Raw genomic sequence first — 25,234 nt, 5'->3', positions numbered from 1 at the left:
GACAATTCTGTTTAGCTGGAGGGGGGCGCCCCACTTATTGATTTGACTGTTATCGAACAAGATCCGTTTATTATAGTCTTTATACCCCCCTGGCAATGAATACTCATCCATCCTCCTTGGATTCTTTTATGCCTAAGGGGAGACCTGCCCACACAGCACCTGGGATGACATTACGTGGGCTGGATACCAGCCTCCATATTTTTATTAGAATATCTGGCTTTTGCGATAACTTATCGTTGGTTGATCGCAGAAGCCCGGAAGTAATACCATTTTTTCCGTTATGAATTTACCTTCCTTTAGAGACCACGCATGACATAGTTGTGGTCTGTTATTTTGTTACTTTTGCACCCCAGATACCTGGAGGGGCTCACAGGTACGAAAAAATAAGCATATTGTTCCTTGGCTGACCCTGCCACTAAAAATATGGGTCCCATTATTAGCGGAGTTATGGAACTTCCAATATTCCATATTTGGTATCAGCTCCGGACATCCTGGAGTTTGTGTTAAACCCCTTTGAAGCCTAAATGAGTTTTTCTTCAATCTCTGCCCCTGCTGGAAGGTGTCAGTCTATCCCAGGTCTGTGCTAAGGGGAGATGCATTCGTATGTTAAGTGGGTCAGTAGCACCTTTTGTGCTGCATTTGTCTACAAGTGACTTCTGCTGTGTGTGTTAAATTGCATGGAAACAGTTGGTTTGGTCCAAATGGTGGATAAGGGAGGGGTGAGAGGGAAAAGAGGTTTGGGAGACATTGTTAATATTTTCTCAATATTTCCCTTACAGTGAGTCTATGAGAAATGTATTCAGCTGCAGACTCTGAGGAAGAAACTGCTTGTTGTCTGTGGCCTAAAATATAAAGGTTTTATTACTAGATGTAAAGAAAAAACTAAATACTGTCAAATAATAAATCTCCTTATATGTTTCCCCTTATTATCTCCAATAGTTGTATTATTACACAGGATTTTTATGATGTTCCATCGGCTTATTTTCTTCTCATTCAGGTCTCTACAATACCGAATCCTCTCAGTGAAGATCTTCTATATAACAAAATTTTCCTGATTTACCCATCAAAGATGGATATGGACAGGGACAAGATGGAGATGGTGGAGAGGATATTACACCTCACCCTAGAGATCCTCTTTCGGCTTACTGGAGAGGTGAGAGATTCTGATGACATCGCATTTAATTATTCTTATATATGGGAATAACAGATGGACAGAACTGGAGAGGTGAGGACTCTGGAAATGTCTGGAGTGAGATTTATTAATGTGTCTCTCCATAACCAGAGATTAATCACGGGGCCTCCACCTCACCCCCTGATACATGAGGACATCAATGACCAGATCCTAGAACTCGCCTACAAGATGATTGAGCTTCTGACTGGAGAGGTGACATTGCTGGGACATTATACAGTAACACTATGAAGGGATCGGGGGGATGACTGTATCATTGTATTTGTCAGGTTCTTATAAGGTGTCAGGATTTCGCTGTATATTTCTCCATGGAGGAGTGGGAGTATTTAGAAGGACACAAAGATCTGTACAGGAACATCTTGTTGGAGGTTCCCCAGTCCCTCACATCACCAGGTAATAGACAGGACTAAATACTCACGGCCTATAATTATCTGTATGTAAAGAATGAATTCAGCCCCTGTATGTGTTTCCTCCAGATCTATCCAGTGAGAGGACAACACCAGAGAGATGTCCCCGTCATCTTCTTCTACAGGACTATAAACAAGAAGATCCCAATGTTCCTCAGGTAGATACAGATAACATGTCATGAGATTTCCCCTATGATGTGTAGACGGCTGTAAAGGTTTTTTGTTCAGTCTTGTTTTATCCACCAGTATTATGATTTATATTTGTGTAGTGAGAACGGTGGAGATGGCAGGATTAGAGCTGATCATAGATGTGACTTCTCCATCTGTCTTTGACTTTTATAATATTTATTTAAGGGTGAAAATCTGACCCATATTAATACTACAGAGACATATGTGAGGGGTGATGAGCGGTGTAAGGAAGAGATTCCTACATATGACTACCCAGGTGAGTAGTAACCACTGAATACAGAGAAGTCACAGATTCTTCTCAGTCACCGGCTGTGGCTGCTTTATCAGTGGTGTAGTCCGGCCGTGTCACAATCGTGTGATCACCATTTTGCCGCTAGACCACAACATTCTCCTCAGTCCGAAAATATTCAATTTACTTTGGGAAATTGTGAAAGCCCTTTTCTACACAACTTACTACCTGGAAGATCCACCTACCCCCTGGGATTAGGAGATGCTTTTACTTGCTCAGATCTGTAAACTACAAAGCCAAATGACAGCGTACGTAGAATGTGTTGACAAATTAAAAAATCACTTGAAGAAAAATATTATGATGGGTCTGTAAGAGAAAGCGGAGGGTAATGATGCTGTTGGCTTCCTAGATCCCTGATATCTTATTGGATGAATCTACCTTCTCTGCCTTCTGTGCTGCTAAATGTACTCTTTTGGTCCCTACAAGACCAGGTCCAGTCTTTCTGACCAAACTTCGCTTTTATGATCGACAACATTAAATGTCCAGTGAGGGCCAAGTGTGAATTTCTTTTAACATATCAAGAGTTTCCCTTTATCCTGACTTTTCAATATCTTTTAAAACCAATTAACTTCAAAAAGGATTGCATTAAACTATACAAAAAACATTACACCTGTGCCATGATATATCTCTAAGCTGTGCGTGGCTGATGGCTGTAATGTACATTTATTCACGTCTGCAGGAGATGTGTTGGCTCCAGCCCTGGTTTCATGGATTCACTCAACGTCATAAATTACATTATGTTTTCAATCCTAAGGAATTCAGATTACTGCACAATCTCTTTTGAAATGGGGGCGCTAATACTTTCTCTACTCTTTTGGTCAGAACTCATAGTTGCTCCAATGGTCCACCATAAATGAGTATAACTCCGGTTTAGTGTTGGATTTCTCCCCTCATACATACGTTGTTGTTGGGGATGTTACATGTTTTTATATTCTTTCTTTTTTCACAAGTTCATTCTGTATGATAGTTTCATTGTGGTGGGATCAGCCGGCCTCACTTATGTGACTCTGTAACTCCCTGATAGTCTTTCAGAAAGATATCCATTACCTCCTCCAAATGCCCGAGATCTAAATTTAAGGCACCTCATCTCTGCAGTATTATAAAAAGTTCTCTTTAAATGTCTAATATTTCTTCTTGAAACTCATCAGAAAGAAAATATTGTCCCTTACGATAGTTTAGATTCCCAAGAGCCACCGAGCCCCATACTCTAATTACCCCAGAGAGGTTTCACCACTAGTTACTCATTTTTCTCTGATGAAGACTGTTGAGTTTGATCATTTCAGTAGATGTGTTATTGTCTATACTCACTGTTTTTGACTTCAGTAATCCTCTGATTTAACCCCTTCCTGCAGCCAGTTTTGTGTTTCTAATCAGGCCCATTTTTCAAATCACTTTATATGGTGATAACTTTGAAATTCTTCACAAAGGATAATAGGTAACAAATGGACCTTACAAATTATTTTCCAACTTCTTTTGAATCTGACAATACCCTATATACGGTTGTACACTACTGTCTGGGCACATGGCAGGTTAAGAAGGGAAGGAGCGCCATTTAGCTATTCTAATGCAGATCTTGCTGTTTGCAGACACAATGTATTGGGGGCACTGTTTATGGTCACCTGGAAGCTCAAAAGATGGCTACCACGAACAGGCTTGCCTTATCTACCCCGTTTCTAGATTTAAAAAATTACTTTGCTCATCACCCTTTAACCCCTCTACATGGATCTGGACTTACACAGAGACCCCTAGGCTTGGGCCACGGAATTACCTGCTGTTCTGTGGAGTGAGATGGGAAGAAGAATAGTCAGGTAGCCGGGTCAGAACCAGGAGGGCAGAGAAAATACAAAATCAGAAGACACAAAAGTAGTCAGTAAACGGGCCGGGGTCACAACAGGAAACAAATACACAAGCCAGGAGCTGAGCACAGAGGACTGAACCAGAGGAGGACAAGGCTGTATCCGGCAGCTTCCGGCAATATGCTTCCAGCTTTAGTAGGGTGCGGTGCTTTCCAAATGGCTGAAGCAGGGAGCAGATTACTCCAGCTGGACAGCACACACACCCATACTGCCAGACTGGATGGTACTACAGGTCCCAGGCACCCTAATCTTAGTGGCTGGACAGAGCCTGTGCCTCGCAGAGCTTCTGGTTCTGACGTCTCTTCCATCACCAGTGCCGCCTGCAGAATGAATAAGGCGGCTCCTGGTGACAGAAGCAGACGTTACACAAGTCGAAGCAGGAGGAGAAGTAGACGTCCCAGAGGAGATGGGACACACCTTTTGCAGAAACCCTATTATAACAAAATGGCAGAAAACCAGAGCAGAATTGTAAATATTCCTCTATTTTTTAGATTTGTGTCTAATAAAATTGATTTTTAAGCTTGAGCATATATCTCTTCATTTCCCTGGATTAGCATGTAGCCCAGGGATGTGTTTGTTTAGACATTTTAAGTAGAAATGTTCAAAAATATAAATTTCAAGGATATTTTATTCTAAATTAATAATTGTTTTTTTTCTTGGCAGATGACTGTACCAAAAGATCAGATGGACAGGAGATTTTTAAATCTGACGATCTTGAGATCCCACAGGATACAATTGAAGTGAATGCCATTACTCCAGATATACCATCATCCCTTGACAGCAAACATCAATCATCTGATCCTATGAAACAGGTCCTATCTTCTGATTCATTACCGACTACTAAGGAAAATCAAAATAAAATAAGCATTAAAAAACGAACTGCTCCTAAAGCAAAGAAATCATTTTCACGTTCAGAAAATGGAAATAGTTTTACCCTCAAAAAGTCTATTCTTAAACATCAAAAAATACACACAGTGGACAACAGATTTTTTTGTTCCAAATGTGGAAAATATTTTAACCAGAAATCAGTTTTTGTTGATCACCAGAGAACCCACACAGGGGAGAAGCCTTTTTCATGTTCAGAATGTGGGAAATGTTTTAACTGGAAATGCCATCTTGATAACCACCAGAGAACCCACACAGGGGAGAAGCCCTTTTCCTGTTCCGAATGTGGGAAATGTTTTAACCAGAAATCAGGTTTGATTAAGCACCAGAGAACCCACACAGGGGAGAAGCCCTTTTCCTGTTCAGAATGTGGTAAATGTTTTAACCAAAAATCAGTTTTGGTTGCGCACCAGAGAACCCACACAGGGGAGAAGCCCTTTTCATGTTCAGAATGTGGGAAATGTTTTAACCATATATCAGCTTTGGTTAAGCACCAGAGAACCCACACAGGGGAGAAGCCTTTTTCATGTTCAGATTGTGGGAAATGTTTTAACCAGACATCCAATTTGATTAGGCACCAGAGAACCCACACGGGGGAGAAGCCTTTTTTCTAATCTTTTTTTTTTAATCCAATATATTTTTATTGAGATTTTCTTACTTATTTTTTTTGACAAAACAAGAAACCAGTACATACAATAATAAAATAACATACCATAGGAATCACATATATGCATCTCTCCTGTATATCCTTTCAGCTTGCCCATTACCGTCTGATAACTTTCAGTTACTATTTCTTACAATTAACATTCCACATTCTTGAAATATTTTATATAACCATAATATTGTAATAAATATTATAATCCTATACACATATAGGTGTGCTATATTACCCATACCACATGTTAAGGAATTCCAATACACATTACAATGTGCCAATACCCCCCTTCCCCTATAAGTCAAATTGTCTCTCCAACAATATCCCCCTTGCTGGCATTCCAGGTGTATCCAACCATAAACCCCATATTTTCTCAAATTTATTCATTGAGTTTTGTTTTTTATATACCCCTTTTTCTAATCTGATAATGTTATTTATCCTATTTTTTAGTTCACTAATTTCTGGAGGTGAGGGGTTAATCCATTTGGATGCAATATGTTTCCTAGCTTGAAATAAAATATGTGAAATCCCTATTGAAATTGGGTCAAATTCCATATCATCCTCTAATATACCTAATAGGCATTTTTTGGGTCTGGTTGAATATCTATTTTATATACCCTCTTTATAATAGACAGAACTCCTTTCCAGTATTTACCTAACTCCTGGCATTCCCATAGCGGATGTAATAGGCCCGCAGCATCCATGTTACATCTTGGACATTCAGCGGCAGTCCGGTATCCTATGTTACATAGGAATCTAGGCGTCTTATATTTCCTGTGTATTAATATGATCTGGGAAAATCTCTGAGCCTCATGTAAAGATAATTGGGGAACCAGTTCTAATACCGCTCTCCATTGATCCTCAGAAATTGGACCTATATCTCCATCCATTTTTGTCTAGCTGGAGAAGGAAATATTTTTAAATAATTATCTAGAAGGATTCAATAAATATCAGAAATACGACCCTTAGGATTTCCCTTCTCTAATACCAACTTAACAAAAGTATTATTTTCTACCCAAAAGGGCGTCCATCTTGATTGTGCATTAAATGAATGCCGAAACTGTAGAGATTTATACAAATTCCCCCTTTAATTGATCAAAGGACTTAAGTTTCCCTTCAGATAATATGTTTTATATCATATATATGTGTTATATTGTATATATTCCTTTATCCACCCAACTCCGGAATCCCTCTAATTTATAGACCTCTGCATATTTATTATTAAACCATATAGGTGTATATTCATTGCAGTCTCCTATTTCCATTATATCTGTACCCCTATCCCAGACCTTGTAGAGTAGAGCAAGTGTAGGGTATAGTGATTTCTTGTGTTCGAGGTCTTTCAGTTCCACTATATGAATAGGAATATTCCACCGTGTCCTGAGGTAATTAACCCCTTAATACTATTTGGGTTTGCAGCGCTATGCCACCCACCCAAATGTTCCAATTGCACTGCAATATAATATATTAGTGTTAAAAAAACAACCACAAATACTACCGCGCTAAGTACGCTCAGAGTGTGGCTCTGACTAGATGGATGTAGATAAATACAAAAAAAGGAAAATGAAAATGCAACCCAAATGGATATCTTGCTTCTAACTCTATCCTCAGTGAGGATACACACAGATCCTAGCTATAATCAACAATAGCTCTATGAGAAAGAAACAGAGAAGGAAAAGTGGCAGCACTTACTCTGAGAAGTGTGAGCTGCTTCCATAGAAAGGTGTATTGATTAGGCAGGCTTTGCAGGATCACCTCCATCAGCTGTTGGTTGTGGTGTGGAAGTCCTCAGCCTGCCAGACCGAGCACAGTGGTTCAGCAGTTGATGTGCGCTGTTACCATACGTCCTGCTGGGTCTGTACTGATGAGCCGGCGGGGTAAAGCGGGAGCGTCCTCCCGAAAAGGTGCTTCTTACCCACTCTGTAATGCTGGTACAAACGCGGTGTGCTCCGGCCGGAAGCTTGGCCGCGTGAGTGCAGAGCTGGAGAGGGCGTGGCACTGTGACGTCACACCCCAAGGTACAAGATGTACAGGGGGCCCCAAAAAAACCGACAGCTCACACTTCTCAGAGTAAGTGCTGCCACTTTTCCTTCTCTGTTTCTTTCTCATAGAGCTATTGTTGATTATAGCTAGGATCTGCGTGTATCCTCACTGAGGATAGAGTTAGAAGTAAGATATCCATTTGGGTTGCATTTTCAATCTCCTTTTTTTGTATTTATCTGCATCCATCTAGTCAGAGCCACCAGCTCTGAGCGTACTTAGCGCGGTAGTATTTGTGGTTGTTTTTTTATTAATTATTATTATTATTATTACATTGTGCAGGCAGATACACAAAGAGCCTGCTTACTACCAACAGCTTTTATATCCTGTGTGAAGCACCAGTGTGTTTTTTAGTTTTTTTATAATATATTGGTGCATTAGGAATCGCCAATCCACCAGATTCCTTGTCACTTTGTAGATATTCACATTTTATCCTAGCCGATTTCTTTTTCCACATAAGACAATGAAACTTGCTATGAATTTTCTGAAAATGGGAATTATGGATCCAAATAGGGGCATTATGCAGAATGTATAAGAGTTGGGGCATCAATATCATTTTTAATAAGTTCCCTCTTCCTACAGCTGATAATGGTAATTTCCACCACGCATCGATTTTCTTTTTATACTTTTCCAGAAGAAGATATAGATTCAGTACAATGTAATCCGGAGATCTTATTGTTATACTTATACTCGGTATTAGAATTTCTCAACCGTTTGTATTCGTGTATGTTCTAATATGCTGGAATTAGGGATATCATCAAATGGTAGAATAACCGATTTATCCCGATTAATGGACAGGCCTGACCATTCGCCAAACTCTCCAATAATGTTCAGAATAGGATCAATAGACTTCTGGATATCACCTACAGTAGAAACCAGAAGTTTCCATACACTATATAATAAGACACATCTGATGTTTTTCTCAATATCTGACATGAAATCAGAATAAATCTTTCCCGTTTTAGGTCAGTTAGGATTACCATAATTTATAATATTTGCCAAATGCCAGAATAATGAGAGAGAGAGAATGGTTTATGGCGTTACACATCTCTATAGGCTTTTCCCCTCCAGTATTCCTATGTCGGGGGTGATGTGCAGACGTGGGGCTCTGTCACCGCTGTAGATGTGGAGGGCAGGGATTGTGCTGCTTTCCTCAGATGACCGAACATTGCTCTGTTATTCCCAATGCTGAGATGAATGACAGAGGGCGGGGCAGGGGCAGATACTGACAGCCAATGAGTGTGCAGAGGGCGGGGCTGGGGCAGATACTGACAGCCAATGAGTGTGCAGAGGTCAGTGCTGGGGCAGATACTGACAGCCAATGAGTGTGCAGAGGGCGGTGCTGGGGCAGATACAGCCAATGAGTGTGCAGAGGGCGGTGCTGGTACAGATACTGACAGCCAATGAGTGTGCAGAGGGCGGTGCTGGGGCAGATACTGACAGCCAATGAGTGTGCAGAGGGCGGTGCTGGGGCAGATACTGACAGCCAATGAGTGTGCAGAGGGCGGTGCTGGTACAGATACTGACAGCCAATGAGTGTGCAGAGGTCGGTGCTGGGGCAGATACTGACAGCCAATGAGTGCGCAGAGGTCAGTGCTGGGGCAGATACTGACAGCCAATGAGTGTGCAGAGGTCAGTGCTGGGGCAGATACTGACAGCCAATGAGTGTGCAGAGGTCAGTGCTGGGGCAGATACTGACAGCCAATGAGTGTGCAGAGGTCAGTGCTGGGGCAGATACTGACAGCCAATGAGTGTGCACAGGGTGGTGCTGGGGCAGATACTGACAGCCAATGAGTGTGCAGAGGGCGGTGCTGGGGCAGATACTGACAGCCAATGAGTGCGCAGAGGTCAGTGCTGGGGCAGATACTGACAGCCAATGAGTGTGCAGAGGTCAGTGCTGGGGCAGATACTGACAGCCAATGAGTGTGCAGAGGGCGGTGCTGGGGCAGATACTGACAGCCAATGAGTGTGCAGAGGGCGGTGCTGGGGCAGATACTGACAGCCAATGAGTGTGCAGAGGGCGGTGCTGGGGCAGAGACTGACAGCCAATGAGTGTGCAGAGGGCAGTGCTGGGGCAGATACTGACAGCCAATGAGTGCGCAGAGGTCAGTGCTGGGGCAGATACTGACAGCCAATGAGTGTGCAGAGGTCAGTGCTGGGGCAGATACTGACAGCCAATGAGTGTGCAGAGGGCGGTGCTGGGGCAGATACTGACAGCCAATGAGTGTGCAGAGGGCGGTGCTGGGGCAGATACTGACAGCCAATGAGTGTGCAGAGGGCGGTGCTGGTACAGATACTGACAGCCAATGAGTGTGCAGAGGGCGGTGCTGGGGCAGATACTGACAGCCAATGAGTGTGCAGAGGGCGGTGCTGGGGCAGATACTGACAGCCAATGAGCGTGCAGAGGGCGGTGCTGGGGCAGATACTGACAGCCAATGAGCGTGCAGAGGGCGGTGCTGGGGCAGATACTGACAGCCAATGAGTGTGCAGAGGGCGGTGCTGGGGCAGATACTGACAGCCAATGAGTGCGCAGAGGTCAGTGCTGGGGCAGATACTGACAGCCAATGAGTGCGCAGAGGTCAGTGCTGGGGCAGATACTGACAGCCAATGAGTGTGCAGAGGGCGGTGCTGGGGCAGATACTGACAGCCAATGAGTGTGCAGAGGGCGGTGCTGGGGCAGAGACTGACAGCCAATGAGTGTGCAGAGGGCGGTGCTGGGGCAGAGACTGACAGCCAATGAGTGTGCAGAGGGCGGTGCTGGGGCAGATACTGACAGCCAATGAGTGTGCAGAGGGCGGTGCTGGGGCAGATACTGACAGCCAATGAGTGTGCAGAGGGCGGTGCTGGGGCAGATACTGACAGCCAATGAGTGTGCAGAGGTCAGTGCTGGGGCAGATACTGACAGCCAATGAGTGTGCAGAGGGCGGTGCTGGGGCAGATACTGACAGCCAATGAGTGTGCAGAGGGTGGTGCTGGACATTGAGGCCAGCTCTGGCTGTGAGGTTAGATAACACAGCACATGGAGCTATCAAGTTTGATAGAGGTGCAGGGATTAAACAAACTGGGTGCAGGGAATAAAGCTGTAGGGTCAGTGTGTTAATATACTACGTTACTGCCATCTTCTCCAGTATCCAGCGCCGTTCTGCTCCTCTTCTCAGTTACCTGATATTACATATACTTATTTTGTATATTTATATATATACAGTGCCTACAAGTAGTATTCAACCCCCTGCAGATTTAGCTGGTTTGCAAATAAGTTAGAGCCTTCAAACTGCAAACGAGAGTAGGATTTATGAACAGAAGCATAAATCTTACAAACCAAAAAGTTATGTTGCTCAGTTGAATTTTATTACATTTTAAACATAAAAGTGTGGGTCAATTATTATACAACCCCTATGTTTAATATTTTGTGGAATAACCCTTGTTTGCAATTACAGCTAATAATCGTCTTTTATAAGACCTGATCAGGCCGGCACAGGTCTGTGGAGTTATCTTGGCCCACTCCTCCATGCAGATCTTCTCCAAGTTATCTAGGTTCTTTGGGTGTCTCATGTGGACTTTATTCTTGAGCTCCTTCCACAAGTTTTCAATTGGGTTAAGGTCAGGAGACTGACTAGGCCACTCCAACACCTTGACTTTTTCCCTCTTGAACCAGGCCTTGGTTTTCTTGGCTGTGTGCTTTGGGTCGTTGTCTTGTTGGAAGATGAAATTACGACCCATCTTAAGATCCTTGATGGAGGAGCGGAGGTTCTTGGCCAAAATCTCCAGGTAGGCCGTGCTATCCATCTTCCCATGGATGCGGACCAGATGGCCAGGCCCTTTGGCAGAGAAACAGCCCCACAGCATGATGCTGCCACCACCATGCTTGACTGTAGGGATGGTATTCTTGGGGTCTTATGCAGTGCCATCCAGTCTCCAAACGTCACGTGTGTGGTTGGCACCAAAGATCTCGATCTTGGTCTCATCAGACCATAGAACCTTGAACCAGTCTGTCTCAGAGTCCTCCAAGTGATCATGAGCAAACTGTAGACGAGCCTTGACATGACGCTTTGAAAGTAAAGGTACCTTACGGGCTCGTCTGGAACGGAGACCATTGCGGTGGAGTACGTTACTTATGGTATTGACTGAAACCAATGTCCCCACTGCCATGAGATCTTCCCGGAGCTCCTTCCTTGTTGTCCTTGGGTTAGCCTTGACTCTTCGGACAAGCCTGGCCTCGGCACGGGAGGACACTTTCAAAGGCTGTCCAGGCCGTGGAAGGCTAACAGTAGTTCCATAAGCCTTCCACTTATGGATGATGCTCCCAACAGTGGAGACAGGTAGTCCCAACTCCTTGGAAAGGGTTTTGTACCCCTTGCCAGCCTTGTGACCCTCCACGATCTTGTCTCTGATGGCCTTGGAATGCTCCTTTGTCTTTCCCATGTTGACCATGTCTGAGTGCTGTTCACAAGTTTGGGGAGGGTCTTAAATAGTCAGAAAAGGCTGGCAAAATAGATCTTTAATCCACACATGTGAAGCTCATTATTCTTGGTGCCTGAACTACTTCTTAATACGTTAGGGGGACCAAACAGAATTCTTGTGGTTTGAGGGGTTGAATAATAAATGACACTCTGAATTAACTTTTAACGTTTTAAAAAAAAAAAAAAGTTGCTGCAGTGCATTTCCCACTTCCAGGTTGATCTACAGTACAAATGTCACAATGCCAAGTTAATTCCGCATGTGTCAACCAGCTAAATCTGCAGGGGGTTGAACACTACTTGTAGGCACTGTATATATAGGACTGTTTACCAGATGCGACTGTTCAAAGAATATATCACGATATTCTAATAAAAAAAGTAGCTGTTTATTCTTGGATTGTCCATTAAAAAGAATAATTGCAGCAGTTACATAAAATAGGTGAAATAGTTACAAAGTGATTGATTCATGAGTGTCCATCTTTACCTGGATCCTGAATGGTATTTCGTGTCTTTGTCAAGCACATGTCCGGATGAACCATGCGTCTGGACCTACATCGTCAGCTGTTTTCCTCAACACGTAGATCCTCTGTCTGGTGTAGTGTGAAGTAGCAAACGAGAGAGCCCCCTCCCTGTGTCTCACATGGGTTATATATGGGTTATATAGGGCCCTCATAGCATCTGTTATCTATATATGGCATTAACCATTTACCCTGAGCTAAGTATAAGAATAGCACGTTGTGTCAGTTCAACCATACCACGAGACTGACGCAATCTATAGAAATAAAAGTATAAAATGAATACGTACAGTACAAACCAAAAGTTTGGACACACCTCATTTAAAGATTTTACTGTATTTTCTTGACTATGAAAATTGTAGATTCACACTGAAGGAATCAAAACTATGAATTGACACATGTGGAATTATATACTTAACAAAAAAGTGTGAAACAACTGAAAATATGTCTTATATTCTAGGTTCTTCAAAGTAGCCACCTTTTGCTTTGATGACTGCTTTGCACACTCTTGGCATTCTCTTGATGAGCTTCAAGAGGTAGTCACCAGAAATGGTCTTCCAACAATCTTGAAGGAGTTCCCAGAGATGCTTAACACTTGTTGGCCCTTTTGCCTTCACTCTGCGGTCCAGCTCACCTCAAACCATCTCGATTGGGTTCAGGTCTGGTGACTGTGGAGGCCAGGTCATCTGGCGTAGCACCCCATCACTCGCCTTCTTGGTCAAATAGCCCTTACACAGCCTGGAGGTGTGTTTGGGGTCATTGTCCTGTTGAAAAATAAATGATGGTCCAACTAAACGCAAACCGGATGGAATAGCTTGCCGCTGCAAGATGCTGTGGTAGCCATGCTGGTTCAGTATGCCTTCAATTTTGAATAAATCCCCAACACTGTCACCAGCAAAGCACCCCCACACCATCACACCTCCTCCATGCTTCACGGTGGGAATCAGGCATGTAGAGTCCATCCGTTCACCTTTTCTGCGTCGCACAGACACGGTGGTTGGAACCAAAGATCTCAAATTTGGACTCATCAGACCAAAGCACAGATTTCCATTGGTCTAATGTCCATTCCTTGTGTTCTTTAGCCCAAACAAGTCTCTTCTGCTTGTTGCCTGTCCTTAGCAGTGGTTTCCTAGCAGCTATTTTACCATGAAGTCCTGCTGCACAAAGTCTCCTCTTAACAGTTGTTGAAGAGATGTGTCTGCTGCTAGAACTCTGTGTGGCATTGACCTGGTCTCTAATCTGAGCTGCTGTTTACCTGCGATTTCTGAGGCTTGTGACTCGGATAAACTTATCCTCAGAAGCAGAGGTGACTCTTGGTCTTCCTTTCCTGGGGCGGTCCTCATGTGAGCCAGTTTCTTTGTAGCGCTTGATGGTTTTTGCAACTGCACTTGGGGACACTTTCAAAGTTTTCCCAATTTTTCGCACTGACTGACCTTCATTTCTTAAAGTAATGATGGCCACTCGTTTTTCTTTACTTAGCTGCTTTTTTCTTGCCATAATACAAATTCTAACAGTCTATTCAGTAGAACTATCAGCTGTGTATCCATCAGACTTCTGCACAACACAACGGATGGTGCCAACCCCATTTATAAGGCAAGAAATCGCACTTATTAAACCTGACAGGGCACACCTGTGAAGTGAAAACCATTTCCGGTGACTACCTCTTGATGCTCATCAAGAGAATGCAAAGAGTGTGCAAAGCAGTCATCAAAGCAAAAGGTAGCTACTCTGAAGAACCTAGAATATAAGACATATTTTCAGTTGTTTCACACTTTTTTGTTAAGTATATAATTCCACATGTGTTAATTCATAGTTTTGATGCCTTTCAGTGTGAATGTACAATTTTCAGAGTCATGAAAATACAGAAAAATCTTTAAATGAGGTGTGTCCAAACTTTTGGTCTGTACTGTATGTATAATTATCAAGTATATAATTACTATTTAACAATTCCTCAGGGTGAGTGTGACAGACATCAATTGGAATCCTTAAAGTAGATAGGTTCATCATTAGGATAACAGGATCTTCTTTCTTTTCTTCTTCTTTGGCAATATAATTTAATGTCCATAATAATAATAGTAATACAATTTATCAATATCGGATTATTGTTAGAATTCAATAGCATAATGATGTGGATTCATGTTATGGTAAGCCGTGACTAATATTCATATAAAATGTATAATTATTCTTCCCTGAATCTAAATTAATGCAATCACTGGTCCAGGCGTCATCATTTTTGTCATCTGCTCTTCATCCCATCATTTTCTTGGTTCTTATAAAACACAGTCTTTAGATGAAAACTCGCATAAAACTGACGTTAAGTCATAATGAAGGTAAAAAAATGATAAAATATTAGATAAAGATAGCTGGTGGGTCTTTTGGGGTGGAGGCTTTTTGGAGGTTCCTGGTAGTGGTAGTCTCGTGGGTTTCTAGGCCAGTTTTTAGAAGGATAGTAGTCTGGATATTTCCTAGGTGTAAAAAGGAGAAAGAGAAGGGGAAAAAAAGGGGGGGGGGTTTAGTGACCGGATTGTTCTCCGTATACTTAGAGTGGCTGCTCTCACCGGTGTAAGGAGTGATTTACCTGTTGTCGGTCTGGGTAGATTTCCAGGTGTTGATGGCTTGTGCTTGGGCTGATGATCGTTTGTAGATATTTAGGCAGCGGAATTAGAGAGTGCTGCTAATGAAAATAGAGTAATATTAGTTAAGCCAATAACGCTTGGTATAGGGTCTAAATGGCACATATAAGGGGATGCAGTTTGTTACCTGTAGAGGAGGGAGGTTCTGTGTAAGTAGCAGGATTGCACTAGATGGTGTCTGCGGTCTTGATTGTTGTCCGGTTCTGGGTGATGGACAGCTGTTATTAATCGCAGTGCTTGAAGCTACTTGCTACTGTTGGCGGATAGTAGAAGGGTTTTGTTATACCTGTGGTACAGTACAGCGGGTCTTTTTGGTCCCTGTTAGCCACCGTACCCGTACGGGTCACATGCCCGCTGTCACGTGCACTTACGTCACGCAGGTCCTACTGCGTTGATACATGACGCATACTCCAGGTCCTTCCCGCCCTCCACAGACCGCCGACGGAGGACACGCAGCGCAAGGGATAACGGCTGGTCACCGGCCGGGACCCTGTCTCACTCCCTGCGCGACCCATCTCTATGCCCCACTACTCTTCTACCCCCCGCTGCCAGTTGTGACTCTGAGAGCACAGTGGGATGCCAACGAGTCCCTGTTAGCAGAACCATCCCTGACAGACTACTAACAGTAAGTACTGAGCTCTGCTCCCACGGTGACATTCAGCATCTAAGACTGCACTGCAGTGTGCACATGCTGCACACACACTAGACTGCCCATCTCCCCTGATTGCAACTACCACCACGAACAAGCTCAAGAGTTTTAAGCAGATCCTCAGTACCTTAACATAGAGCACAGATACTGCTTCCCCACTGCTACTGATATTACCAGTGAGTCCAAGGAACAAGCACACTTCCAGTGCTCTAACCCAACAGGTAACACTTTAATCATTTTACCTGCACTATAAAGGTCTTTCCTCCCCCCCCCCCCTCCCCCTACTCAATAGAATCCATAGATATACCTATATTAACATTTATCCTTCAAAGTTCTTTTGGATACGCATACAACTGTCCATCACCCAGCCTCAGATAACTGACTTTAAAACCGTAGTCACCAGCCCAGGCTACCTTGGAACCTATACAGCACCTCGTACAGGTAATACGCATATCTTCCCACCTGTGCCACTCAGACCCGCTGTACTGTACCACAGGTATAACAAAACCCTTCTACTATCCGCCAACAGTAGCAAGTAGCTTCAAGCACTGCGATTAATAACAGCTGTCCATCACCCAGAACCGGACAACAATCAAGACCGCAGACACCATCTAGTGCAATCCTGCTACTTACACAGAACCTCCCTCCTCTACAGGTAACAAACTGCATCCCCTTATATGTGCCATTTAGACCCTATACCAAGCGTTATTGGCTTAACTAATATTACTCTATTTTCATTAGCAGCACTCTCTAATTCCGCTGCCTAAATATCTACAAACGATCATCAGCCCAAGCACAAGCCATCAACACCTGGAAATCTACCCAGACCGACAACAGGTAAATCACTCCTTACACCGGTGAGAGCAGCCACTCTAAGTATACGGAGAACAATCCGGTCACTAAACCCCCCCCCCCCCCCCTTTTTTTCCCCTTCTCTTTCTCCTTTTTACACCTAGGAAATATCCAGACTACTATCCTTCTAAAAACTGGCCTAGAAACCCACGAGACTACCACTACCAGGAACCTCCAAAAAGCCTCCACCCCAAAAGACCCACCAGCTATCTTTATCTAATATTTTATCATTTTTTTACCTTCATTATGACTTAACGTCAGTTTTATGCGAGATTTACTATTTAAAATAAAAACTATTTTATCATCCTCTCATATTGTCCACATTTCTGTCCCCAACAACCTTCCCCTTTCAAGTATACGGCCTAAACCTTACCAGCGCAGGATATTTTAACTATTTCTACCTTTTAAACATTGGACTTTTCCAATACTGTCAACCTGTGGTGGTTGTCTATCCCTTGCAGCAGGTAATATCCAGGCCCACCTACCAGCGCCTACACACAACTTTTATCTATTTTAGATGAAAACTCCTTTGAAATAAATGATAGCGTGTAGATATTGTACAGTTCACAATTGTATTCATTATTGTTCAGTCCATAAACTGTTCTCTTTATTAGAAAATCATGTGTCAATCAGAGTCCATACATTAAATGTTAATAACAAAACAAAGTCCATAGATGAAATGTAGCTTTAATATCTGTGCGGTGTGAACTGGACTTACGTTGGATTGTCTTTGGATGATTCTGGAATCCTCCGTGTCATCCGCACTGGTCTCGTGTCACTTTTGGAACAGATGTGACGTCTTTGGCCAGCAAAGCAGGGGTTAACTTGACACTTCCCTGCTTAATATAGCACCATAACCAGTACTTAGTCTTTAATGCACAAGACATACAGTTAGGTCCAGAAATATTTGGACATTGACCGTATCTTCATGATTTGGGCTCTGCAGGCCACTGCTTTTGATTTAAAATTAAACAACTGATATGCAATTCAATTCTAGAAAACACTTCGGCCATCATAGTAAAAGTCACGGATAGGGAGTGTGGAGACCATACAATTCACACCCCATAGCCGTGTATTATGGCCTACTCAGAAAGATATTTGTAAACACAGAGCAAAACGAGTATAGCAGCATATAAAGGCTTTATTAATAAAAATTATTAGTATACAACAGGGGTCCTCAAACTTTTTAAACAGGGGGCCAGTTCACTGTCCCTCTGACCATTGGAGGGCCGGAATATAGTTTTTTAAAAAAACTATGAACAAATTCCTATGCACACTGCACATATCTTATTTTGTAGTAAAAAAACAATACAGGAACAAATACAATATTTAAAATGAAGAACAAGTAAAGTTAAATCAACCAGTATTTCAATAGGTAGGTAACTGTACCCAATAGGCAGCATAGGTCCTCAATAGGCAGGTAAATGTTCCCAATAGGCAGGTAAATGTTCCCAATAGGCAGGTAAATGTCCCCAATAGGCAGGTAAATGACCCCAATAGGCAGGTAAATGTCCCAAATAGGCAGCATAGGTCCCCAATAGGCAGGTAAATATCCCCAATAGGCAAGTAAATGTCCCCAATAGGCAGCATAGGTCCTCAATAGGCAGGCTGTTTCCCCCTTGTAATGTCCTATGCAGGCTGTTCCCCCCCTTATTATGCCCCATGCAGGATTTCCCTTTCTCCCACCATATAATGCCCCGTGCAAGATATCACTCCCCTGTCTTTATAATGCCGCATTTGAATGTCACCCCCCCATATAATGCCCCATTCAGGATGTCACCCCCCATATAATGCCCCATTCAGGATGTCACCCCCCCCCCCATATAATGACACATGCAGGATATCACTCCCCTGTCTTTATAATGCCCCATTCAGGATGTCACCCCCCATATAATGCCCCATTCAGGATGTCACCCCCCCCAATATAATGACACATGCAGAATATCACTCCCCTGTCTTTATAATGCCCCATGCAGCACGTCACCCCCCCCCCCATATAATTCCCCATGCCGGATGTCACCCCCCATATAATGCCCCATTCAGGATGTCACCCCCCCCATATAGTGCCCCATTCAGGATGTCACCCCCCCCCATATAATGCCCCATTCAGGATGTCACCCCCCCCCCCCATATAATGCCACATGCAGGATGTCACCCCCCCCCCCATATAGTGCCCCATTCAGGATGTCACCCCCCCATATACACTGTGTTCCAAATTATTATGCAAATAATATTTTCTCAGATTTTCCCAAATTACCTATATGAATTGCAGTCATTGTAGTTTTCCAGTCAAATAACTATTAGAGTACAATTGAAAGGTTTTTGTACAAACTGCCTATGATAACAGTATATTTAAAAAAAAAAAAAACTCAAACTGCACTCAAAATGCATGTTCCAAATTATTATGCACAGCAGAGTTTTCAACCTTTTCATTTTAATAAAGAATAAAAAATGGTCATTTTTGAAATTATAAGCATTAGCAGGTTATTACAAACTGAAATCAAACAGTTTTCAACTCAAAACTTTATTCTAGGTGATGTTACATTTGCACATAGGACCCCTTGTTCGAAAGGAGCTTCTGAACTCTCTCGTCCATTGAATTTGTCAGGTTTTGGATGGTTTCTGCTTTAATTGTTTTGCATGAGGACAGAATACCCTCCCAGAGCTGTTGCTTAGATGTGAACTGCCTCCCGCCATCATAGACACTCCTTTTGATGATGCTCCAGAGGTTCTCAATGGGGTTGAGGTCAGGGGAGCATGCTGGCCACACCATAAGTTTGTCCCCTTTTATGCCCATAGCAGCCAGAGATGCAGATGTGTTATGTGCAGCATGAGACGGGACATTATCATGCATGAAAATGATCTTGCTGCGGAATGCACGGTTCTTCTTCTTGAACCATGGAAGGAAGTGCTGTTTGAGAAACTCAACATACATTATAGAGTTCATCTTTACCCCTTCAGGGATCCTAAAAGGGCCGACAATCTCTCTCCCCATGATTCCAGCCCAAAACATTACTCCACCTCCTCCTTGTTGGCGCCGTAGCCGTGTTTGCATGGGGTGTCCATCAACCAGCCATCCTCCACTCCATCCATCTGGACCATCAAGATCATGTCATGCATGATAATGTCCCGTCTCATGCTGCACATAACACATCTGCATCTCTGGCTGCTATGGGCATAAAAGGGGACAAACTTATGGTGTGGCACCCATGCTCCCCTGACCTCAACCCCATTGAGAACCTCTGGAGCATCATCAAAAGGAGTGTCTATGATGGCGGGAGGCAGTTCACATCTAAGCAACAGCTCTGGGAGGGTATTCTGTCCTCATGCAAAACAATTGGAAGCAGAAACCATCCAAAACCTGACAAATTCAATGGACGAGAGAGTTCAGAAGCTCCTTTCGAACAAGCGGTCCTATGTGCAAATGTAACATCACCTAGAATAAAGTTTTGAGTTGAAAACTGTTTGATTTCAGTTTGTAATAACCTGCTAATGCTTATAATTTCAAAAATGACCATTTTTTTGTTCTTTATTAAAATGAAAAGGTTGAAAACTCTGCTGTGCATAATAATTTGGAACATGCATTTTGAGTGCAGTTTGAGTTTTTTAAAAATATACTGTTATCATAGGCAGTTTGTACAAAAACCTTTCAATTGTACTCTAATGGTTATTTGACTGGAAAATTACAATGACTGCAATTCATATAGGTAATTTGGGAAAATCTGAGAAAATATTACTTGCATAATAATTTGGAACACAGTGTAATGCCCCATTCAGGATGTCACCCCCCCCCATATAATGCCCCATTCAGGATGTCACCCCTAATATTATGTCCCATGCCTCCATACATTAAAAAAAAAAACAATACTCACCTCCCTCCTTGCCTGCTGCCACTGCTCTGGTCTGGACTCCAGCGTCTCCGGCGTTGTCCCTCTCTGCGCTGCCTGTGATGGCTCAGGGGAGGGCGCGGTGGAAAGACGTCACCGCACCCTCTGACCTGAGACGTCACAGGGAGTGCGCACCAGGAAGACTGCGGATCTGCAGAGGCATGGGGAGAGGCAAGTATCGGGCTGCCGGGGCTCTGAGAAAGCGGAGGGAAGGGCGGGCGCTGACACCGCTCTCCTCTGCCCACAGCCCGGCGGGCCGGATAAAAGTCCTCCGCGGGCCGCATGTAAAAAGAACATGAAAGGTTAGGCAAGGAACTGTCCCAAAAATGTCTAGAAGCACCATAAGATAATCATGAAAACTCAAGTCGATGTGTGTCTCACATATGTAGCTGGACAAGCATGGTCCTTAATATAAAGAGAGACGGGCGACTCAGCGTATGACGCTCACAATGTATAAATAGGGACAAGATGAAAAAAACCAAGGTAAGGGGCAAAGGAAGGTGGCACAAGCGAACATCACAATGAGACAGCAGGTGGACATAAGATAGTCAATCAAAGTCACTAATCAACTAGTAAGTCCCCACCGTACAATACACAGATGTGACAGAAGGTAACTCACCCAAAAGTATCAGGATGTCGCAAGGTGTAGAGGGACAGCGAGGGACAGGCAGCTGTACGGAAAGACAAGCCTCGACGCACGTTTCGCGGGTGTGTGATGCTTTCTCAAGAGGCTAGTTGATTAGTGACTTGGACATATGGTGGGTTTTTTGCTCTGCATATTTTCACACTTTTGTAATGACATTCTGACTTTTGTGATATTGCATACTAATAATTTCTATGCAATTCAATTGTAGACTTTCTAATTTAATTAAAGAGGTTGCACAAAAATATTCTGTGAAACATTTAGGAATTGCAATCATTTTCTACAAAGCCTCCTTATTTTAGAAGTTCAAAAGTAATTGGACAAATTATCTTTACCATAAATAAAATGTTAATTTTTAATACTTTGTAGAGAATCCTTTGCAGGCCATGACGGCCTGAAGTCTGGAAGCCATGGACGTCACAAAATGTGGGGTTTTGACCTTTGTGATGCTTTGCCGGGCCTTTATTCCAGCTGACTTCTGTTGTTTGTTTATGGGTCTTTCTGCCTAAAGATTTGTCATAAGCATGTGACATGCAGCTCGATGGGGTTGAGATCTGACGATTGACTCGACCATTGCAGAATATTCCACTTCTTTGCTTTTGCACTATGTTTTGGGTCACAGTCCATCTGTAATGTGAAGCACCGTCCAATCAACCTTGTTGCATTTGGTTGAATCTGAGCAGAGAGTATAGTCCTGTACACTTCAGAATTCATCCGGCTGCTTCTGTCTTCAGTCACATCATCAATAAACACTAGTGACCCAGCACCATTGGAAGCCATGCATGCCCAAGCCATCACACTGCCTCCGCCATGTTTTACAGATGGTGTGCTGTGCTTTGGATCTTGAGCCGTTCCAAGTCTTCTTCATACTTTCTTTTTCCCATCATTCTGGTACAGGTTGATCTTAGTTTCATCTGTCCAAAAAATGCTTTACCAAACTGGGCGGCTTCTTTAGATGTTTTTTTTTTATAACGTCTAATATGGCCTTTCTATTTATAAGGATGATTAATGGTTTGCACCTTGTGATGAACCCTTTATATTCGCTCTCATGAAGACATCTCTTTATGGTAGACTTAGATACTGAAACACCTACTACCAGGACAGTATTCTTCACTTGCGTGGATGTAGTGAAAGGGTTTTCTTCACCATGGAAAGGATTCTGTGATCATCCACCACTGTTGTCTTCTGTGGATGTCCAGGCCTTTTGGATTTCCCAAGCTCACCAGTGCCCTCTTATTTGCAGAGTGTACCAAACCATTGATTTGGTTACTCCTTAGATTCCTGCTATCTCCCTGATTGATTTCTTCATTTTTTCAGCCTTATGATGTTCTATTTTTCTTTTATTGAGAGTTCTTTTGACCGCATGTTGTGGATTCACAGCATCATCTGCCAAATGCAGATACAACACCTAGAATCAGCTCTAGACATTTTACCTGCTTAATTGATGGATTAATGAGGGAATAACCCATGCAGCCCATTAAAGAGCTTTTGGGATTATTGTCCAATTACTTTTGGTCCTTTTAAAAAGAGGCAACTACATATTAAAAAGCTGTAATTCCTAAACCCTTTTCCCTCACTCCAATTAGGATGTGAATACCCTCAAATTAAAGTCTGTATTTTAAGCCCATTCTGATTATATAACTGTAACTTGAATACTTTTTGGTAAACGACTAAAATGCCAAAACTTGTGTCACTGTCCAAATATCTTTGGACCTAACTGTATGTCAGGCTTGCAGCTTCCTGACAATCACCTTTCAATGTTCTCCAGCTTTCATTGTAGCTTTACAGGTGATAGGAAACCACTGGAACGTGATGAAAACTTGAACACAACACCGTTCATTTAGCATCGTAGGATCATCGTCCTCTGTGGTCCTGGTCGTCAGTGGTGAATGTAGGATCATCATCCTCTGCGGTCCTGGTGGTCAGTGGTGAATGTAGGATCATCGTCCTCTGCGGTCCTGGTGGTCAGCGGTGAATGTAGGATCATCATCCTCTGCGGTCCTGGTGGTCAGTGGTGAATGTAGGATCATCGTCCTCTGCGGTCCTGGTCGTCAGTGGTGAATGTAGGATCATCATCCTCTGCGGTCCTGGTGGTCAGTGGTGAATGTAGGATCATCGTCCTCTGCGGTCCTGGTGGTCAGTGGTGAATGTAGGATCATCGTCCTCTGCGGTCCTGGTGGTCAGCGGTGAATGTAGGATCATCGTCCTCTGCGGTCCTGGTGGTCAGTGGTGAATGTAGGATCCTCGTCCTCTGCGGTCCTGGTAGTCAGTGGTGAATGTAGGATCCTCGTCCTCTGCGGTCCTGGTGGTCAGTGGTGAATGTAGGATCATCGTCCTCTGCGGTCCTGGTGGTCAGTGGTGAATGTAGGATCATCGTCCTCTGCGGTCCTGGTGGTCAGTGGTGAATGTGGGATCCTCGTCCTCTGCGGTCCTGGTGGTCAGTGGTGAATGTAGGATCCTCGTCCTCTGCGGTCCTGGTGGTCAGTGGTGAATGTAGGATCCTCGTCCTCTGCGGTCCTGGTGGTCAGTGGTGAATGTAGGATCATCGTCCTCTGCGGTCCTGGTGGTCAGCGGTGAATGTAGGATCATCGTCCTCTGCGGTCCTGGTGGTCAGCGGTGAATGTAGGATCATCGTGCTCTGCGGTCCTGGTGGTCAGTGGTGAATGTAGGATCATCGTCCTGTGCAGTCCTGGTGGTCAGTGGTGAATGTAGGATCATTGTGCTCTGCGGTCCTGGTGGTCAGTGGTGAATGTAGGATCATCGTCCTCTGCGGTCCTGGTGGTCAGCGGTGAAAGTAGGATCATCGTCCTCTGCGGTCCTGGTGGTCAGCGGTGAATGTAGGATCATCGTCCTGTGCAGTCCTGGTGGTCAGTGGTGAATGTAGGATCATCGTCCTCTGCGGTCCTGGTGGTCAGTGGTGAATGTAGGATCATCGTCCTCTGCGGTCCTGGTGGTCAGTGGTGAATGTAGGATCATCGTCCTCTGCGGTCCTGGTGATCAGCGGTGAATGTAGGATCATCGTCCTCTGCGGTCCTGGTGGTCAGTGGTGAATGTAGGATCATCGTCCTCTGCGGTCCTGGTGGTCAGTGGTGAATGTAGGATCATCGTCCTCTGCGGTCCTGGTGGTCAGTGGTGAATGTAGGATCCTCGTCCTCTGCGGTCCTGGTGGTCAGTGGTGAATGTAGGATCATCATCCTCTGCGGTCCTGGTGGTCAGTGGTGAATGTAGAATCATCGTCCTCTGCGGTCCTGGTGGTCAGTGGTGAATGTAGGATCATCGTCCTCTGCGGTCCTGGTGGTCAGTGGTGAATGTAGGATCATTGTCCTCTGCGGTCCTGGTGGTCAGTGGTGAATGTAGGATCATCATCCTCTGCGGTCCTGGTGGTCAGTGGTGAATGTAGGATCCTCGTCCTCTGCGGTCCTGGTGGTCAGTGGTGAATGTAGGATCCTCGTCCTCTGCGGTCCTGGTGGTCAGTGATGAATGTAGGATCCTCGTCCTCTGCGGTCCTGGTGGTCAGTGGTGAATGTAGGATCATTGTCCTCTGCGGTCCTGGTGATCAGCGGTGAATGTAGGATCATCGTCCTCTGCGGTCCTGGTGGTCAGTGGTGAATGTAGGATCCTCGTCCTCTGCGGTCCTGGTGGTCAGTGGTGAATGTAGGATCCTCGTCCTCTGCGGTCCTGGTGGTCAGTGGTGAATGTAGGATCATTGTCCTCTGCGGTCCTGGTGGTCAGCGGTGAATGTAGGATCATCGTCCTCTGCGGTCCTGGTGGTCAGTGGTGAATGTAGGATCATCGTCCTCTGCGGTCCTGGTGGTCAGTGGTGAATGTATTGTAATTGACACAGTCTATTATCACTCAGCATTGTTACCTTATGGGTCTTCCAGATATCTGCTGTTTCTTCTTGCTACTTTTGAGAATCTCTTGGATTTAGAAATATGAAAAGTCTTTATGAAGATAGAATTCATAATTGCGATGTCTTGATTGAAGTCTTCATTCCCTAATCTGATACCAAATCTGACAATTTCCTAACCTATAATATCACAGCGTACCATAGCAATCAATAATATCCATCTAATTATTATCAAAAG

General features: G+C 43.9%; 2 protein-coding genes across 2 annotated transcripts in view; both read left to right on the top strand.

Moving 5' to 3' along the window:
* The window catches only part of LOC141191520 (uncharacterized), a 1,025,631-nt gene that overhangs the window by 4,596 nt on the left and 995,801 nt on the right, over positions 1-25,234 (top strand). The gene's annotated exons all lie outside the window — the stretch shown is intronic.
* On the top strand, positions 1,283-5,680 carry LOC141191522 (uncharacterized). Its single transcript, XM_073661411.1, has 5 exons — positions 1,283-1,384; positions 1,470-1,582; positions 1,666-1,754; positions 1,951-2,041; positions 4,594-5,680. The coding sequence occupies exons 2-5, from the start codon at positions 1,498-1,500 to the stop codon at positions 5,427-5,429; spliced, it is 1,101 nt and encodes a 366-aa protein (XP_073517512.1). The 5' UTR covers positions 1,283-1,384; positions 1,470-1,497; the 3' UTR covers positions 5,430-5,680.

The sequence above is a fragment of the Phyllobates terribilis genome, unplaced genomic scaffold, assembly GCF_046119375.1.
Source record: "Phyllobates terribilis strain yellow unplaced genomic scaffold, ASM4611937v1 Scaffold_47__1_contigs__length_9908305, whole genome shotgun sequence".
NCBI lineage: Eukaryota > Metazoa > Chordata > Amphibia > Anura > Dendrobatidae > Phyllobates > Phyllobates terribilis.
The sequence above is the reverse complement of the archived record's forward strand: the minus strand, read 5'-3'. Positions and strand labels throughout refer to the sequence as shown.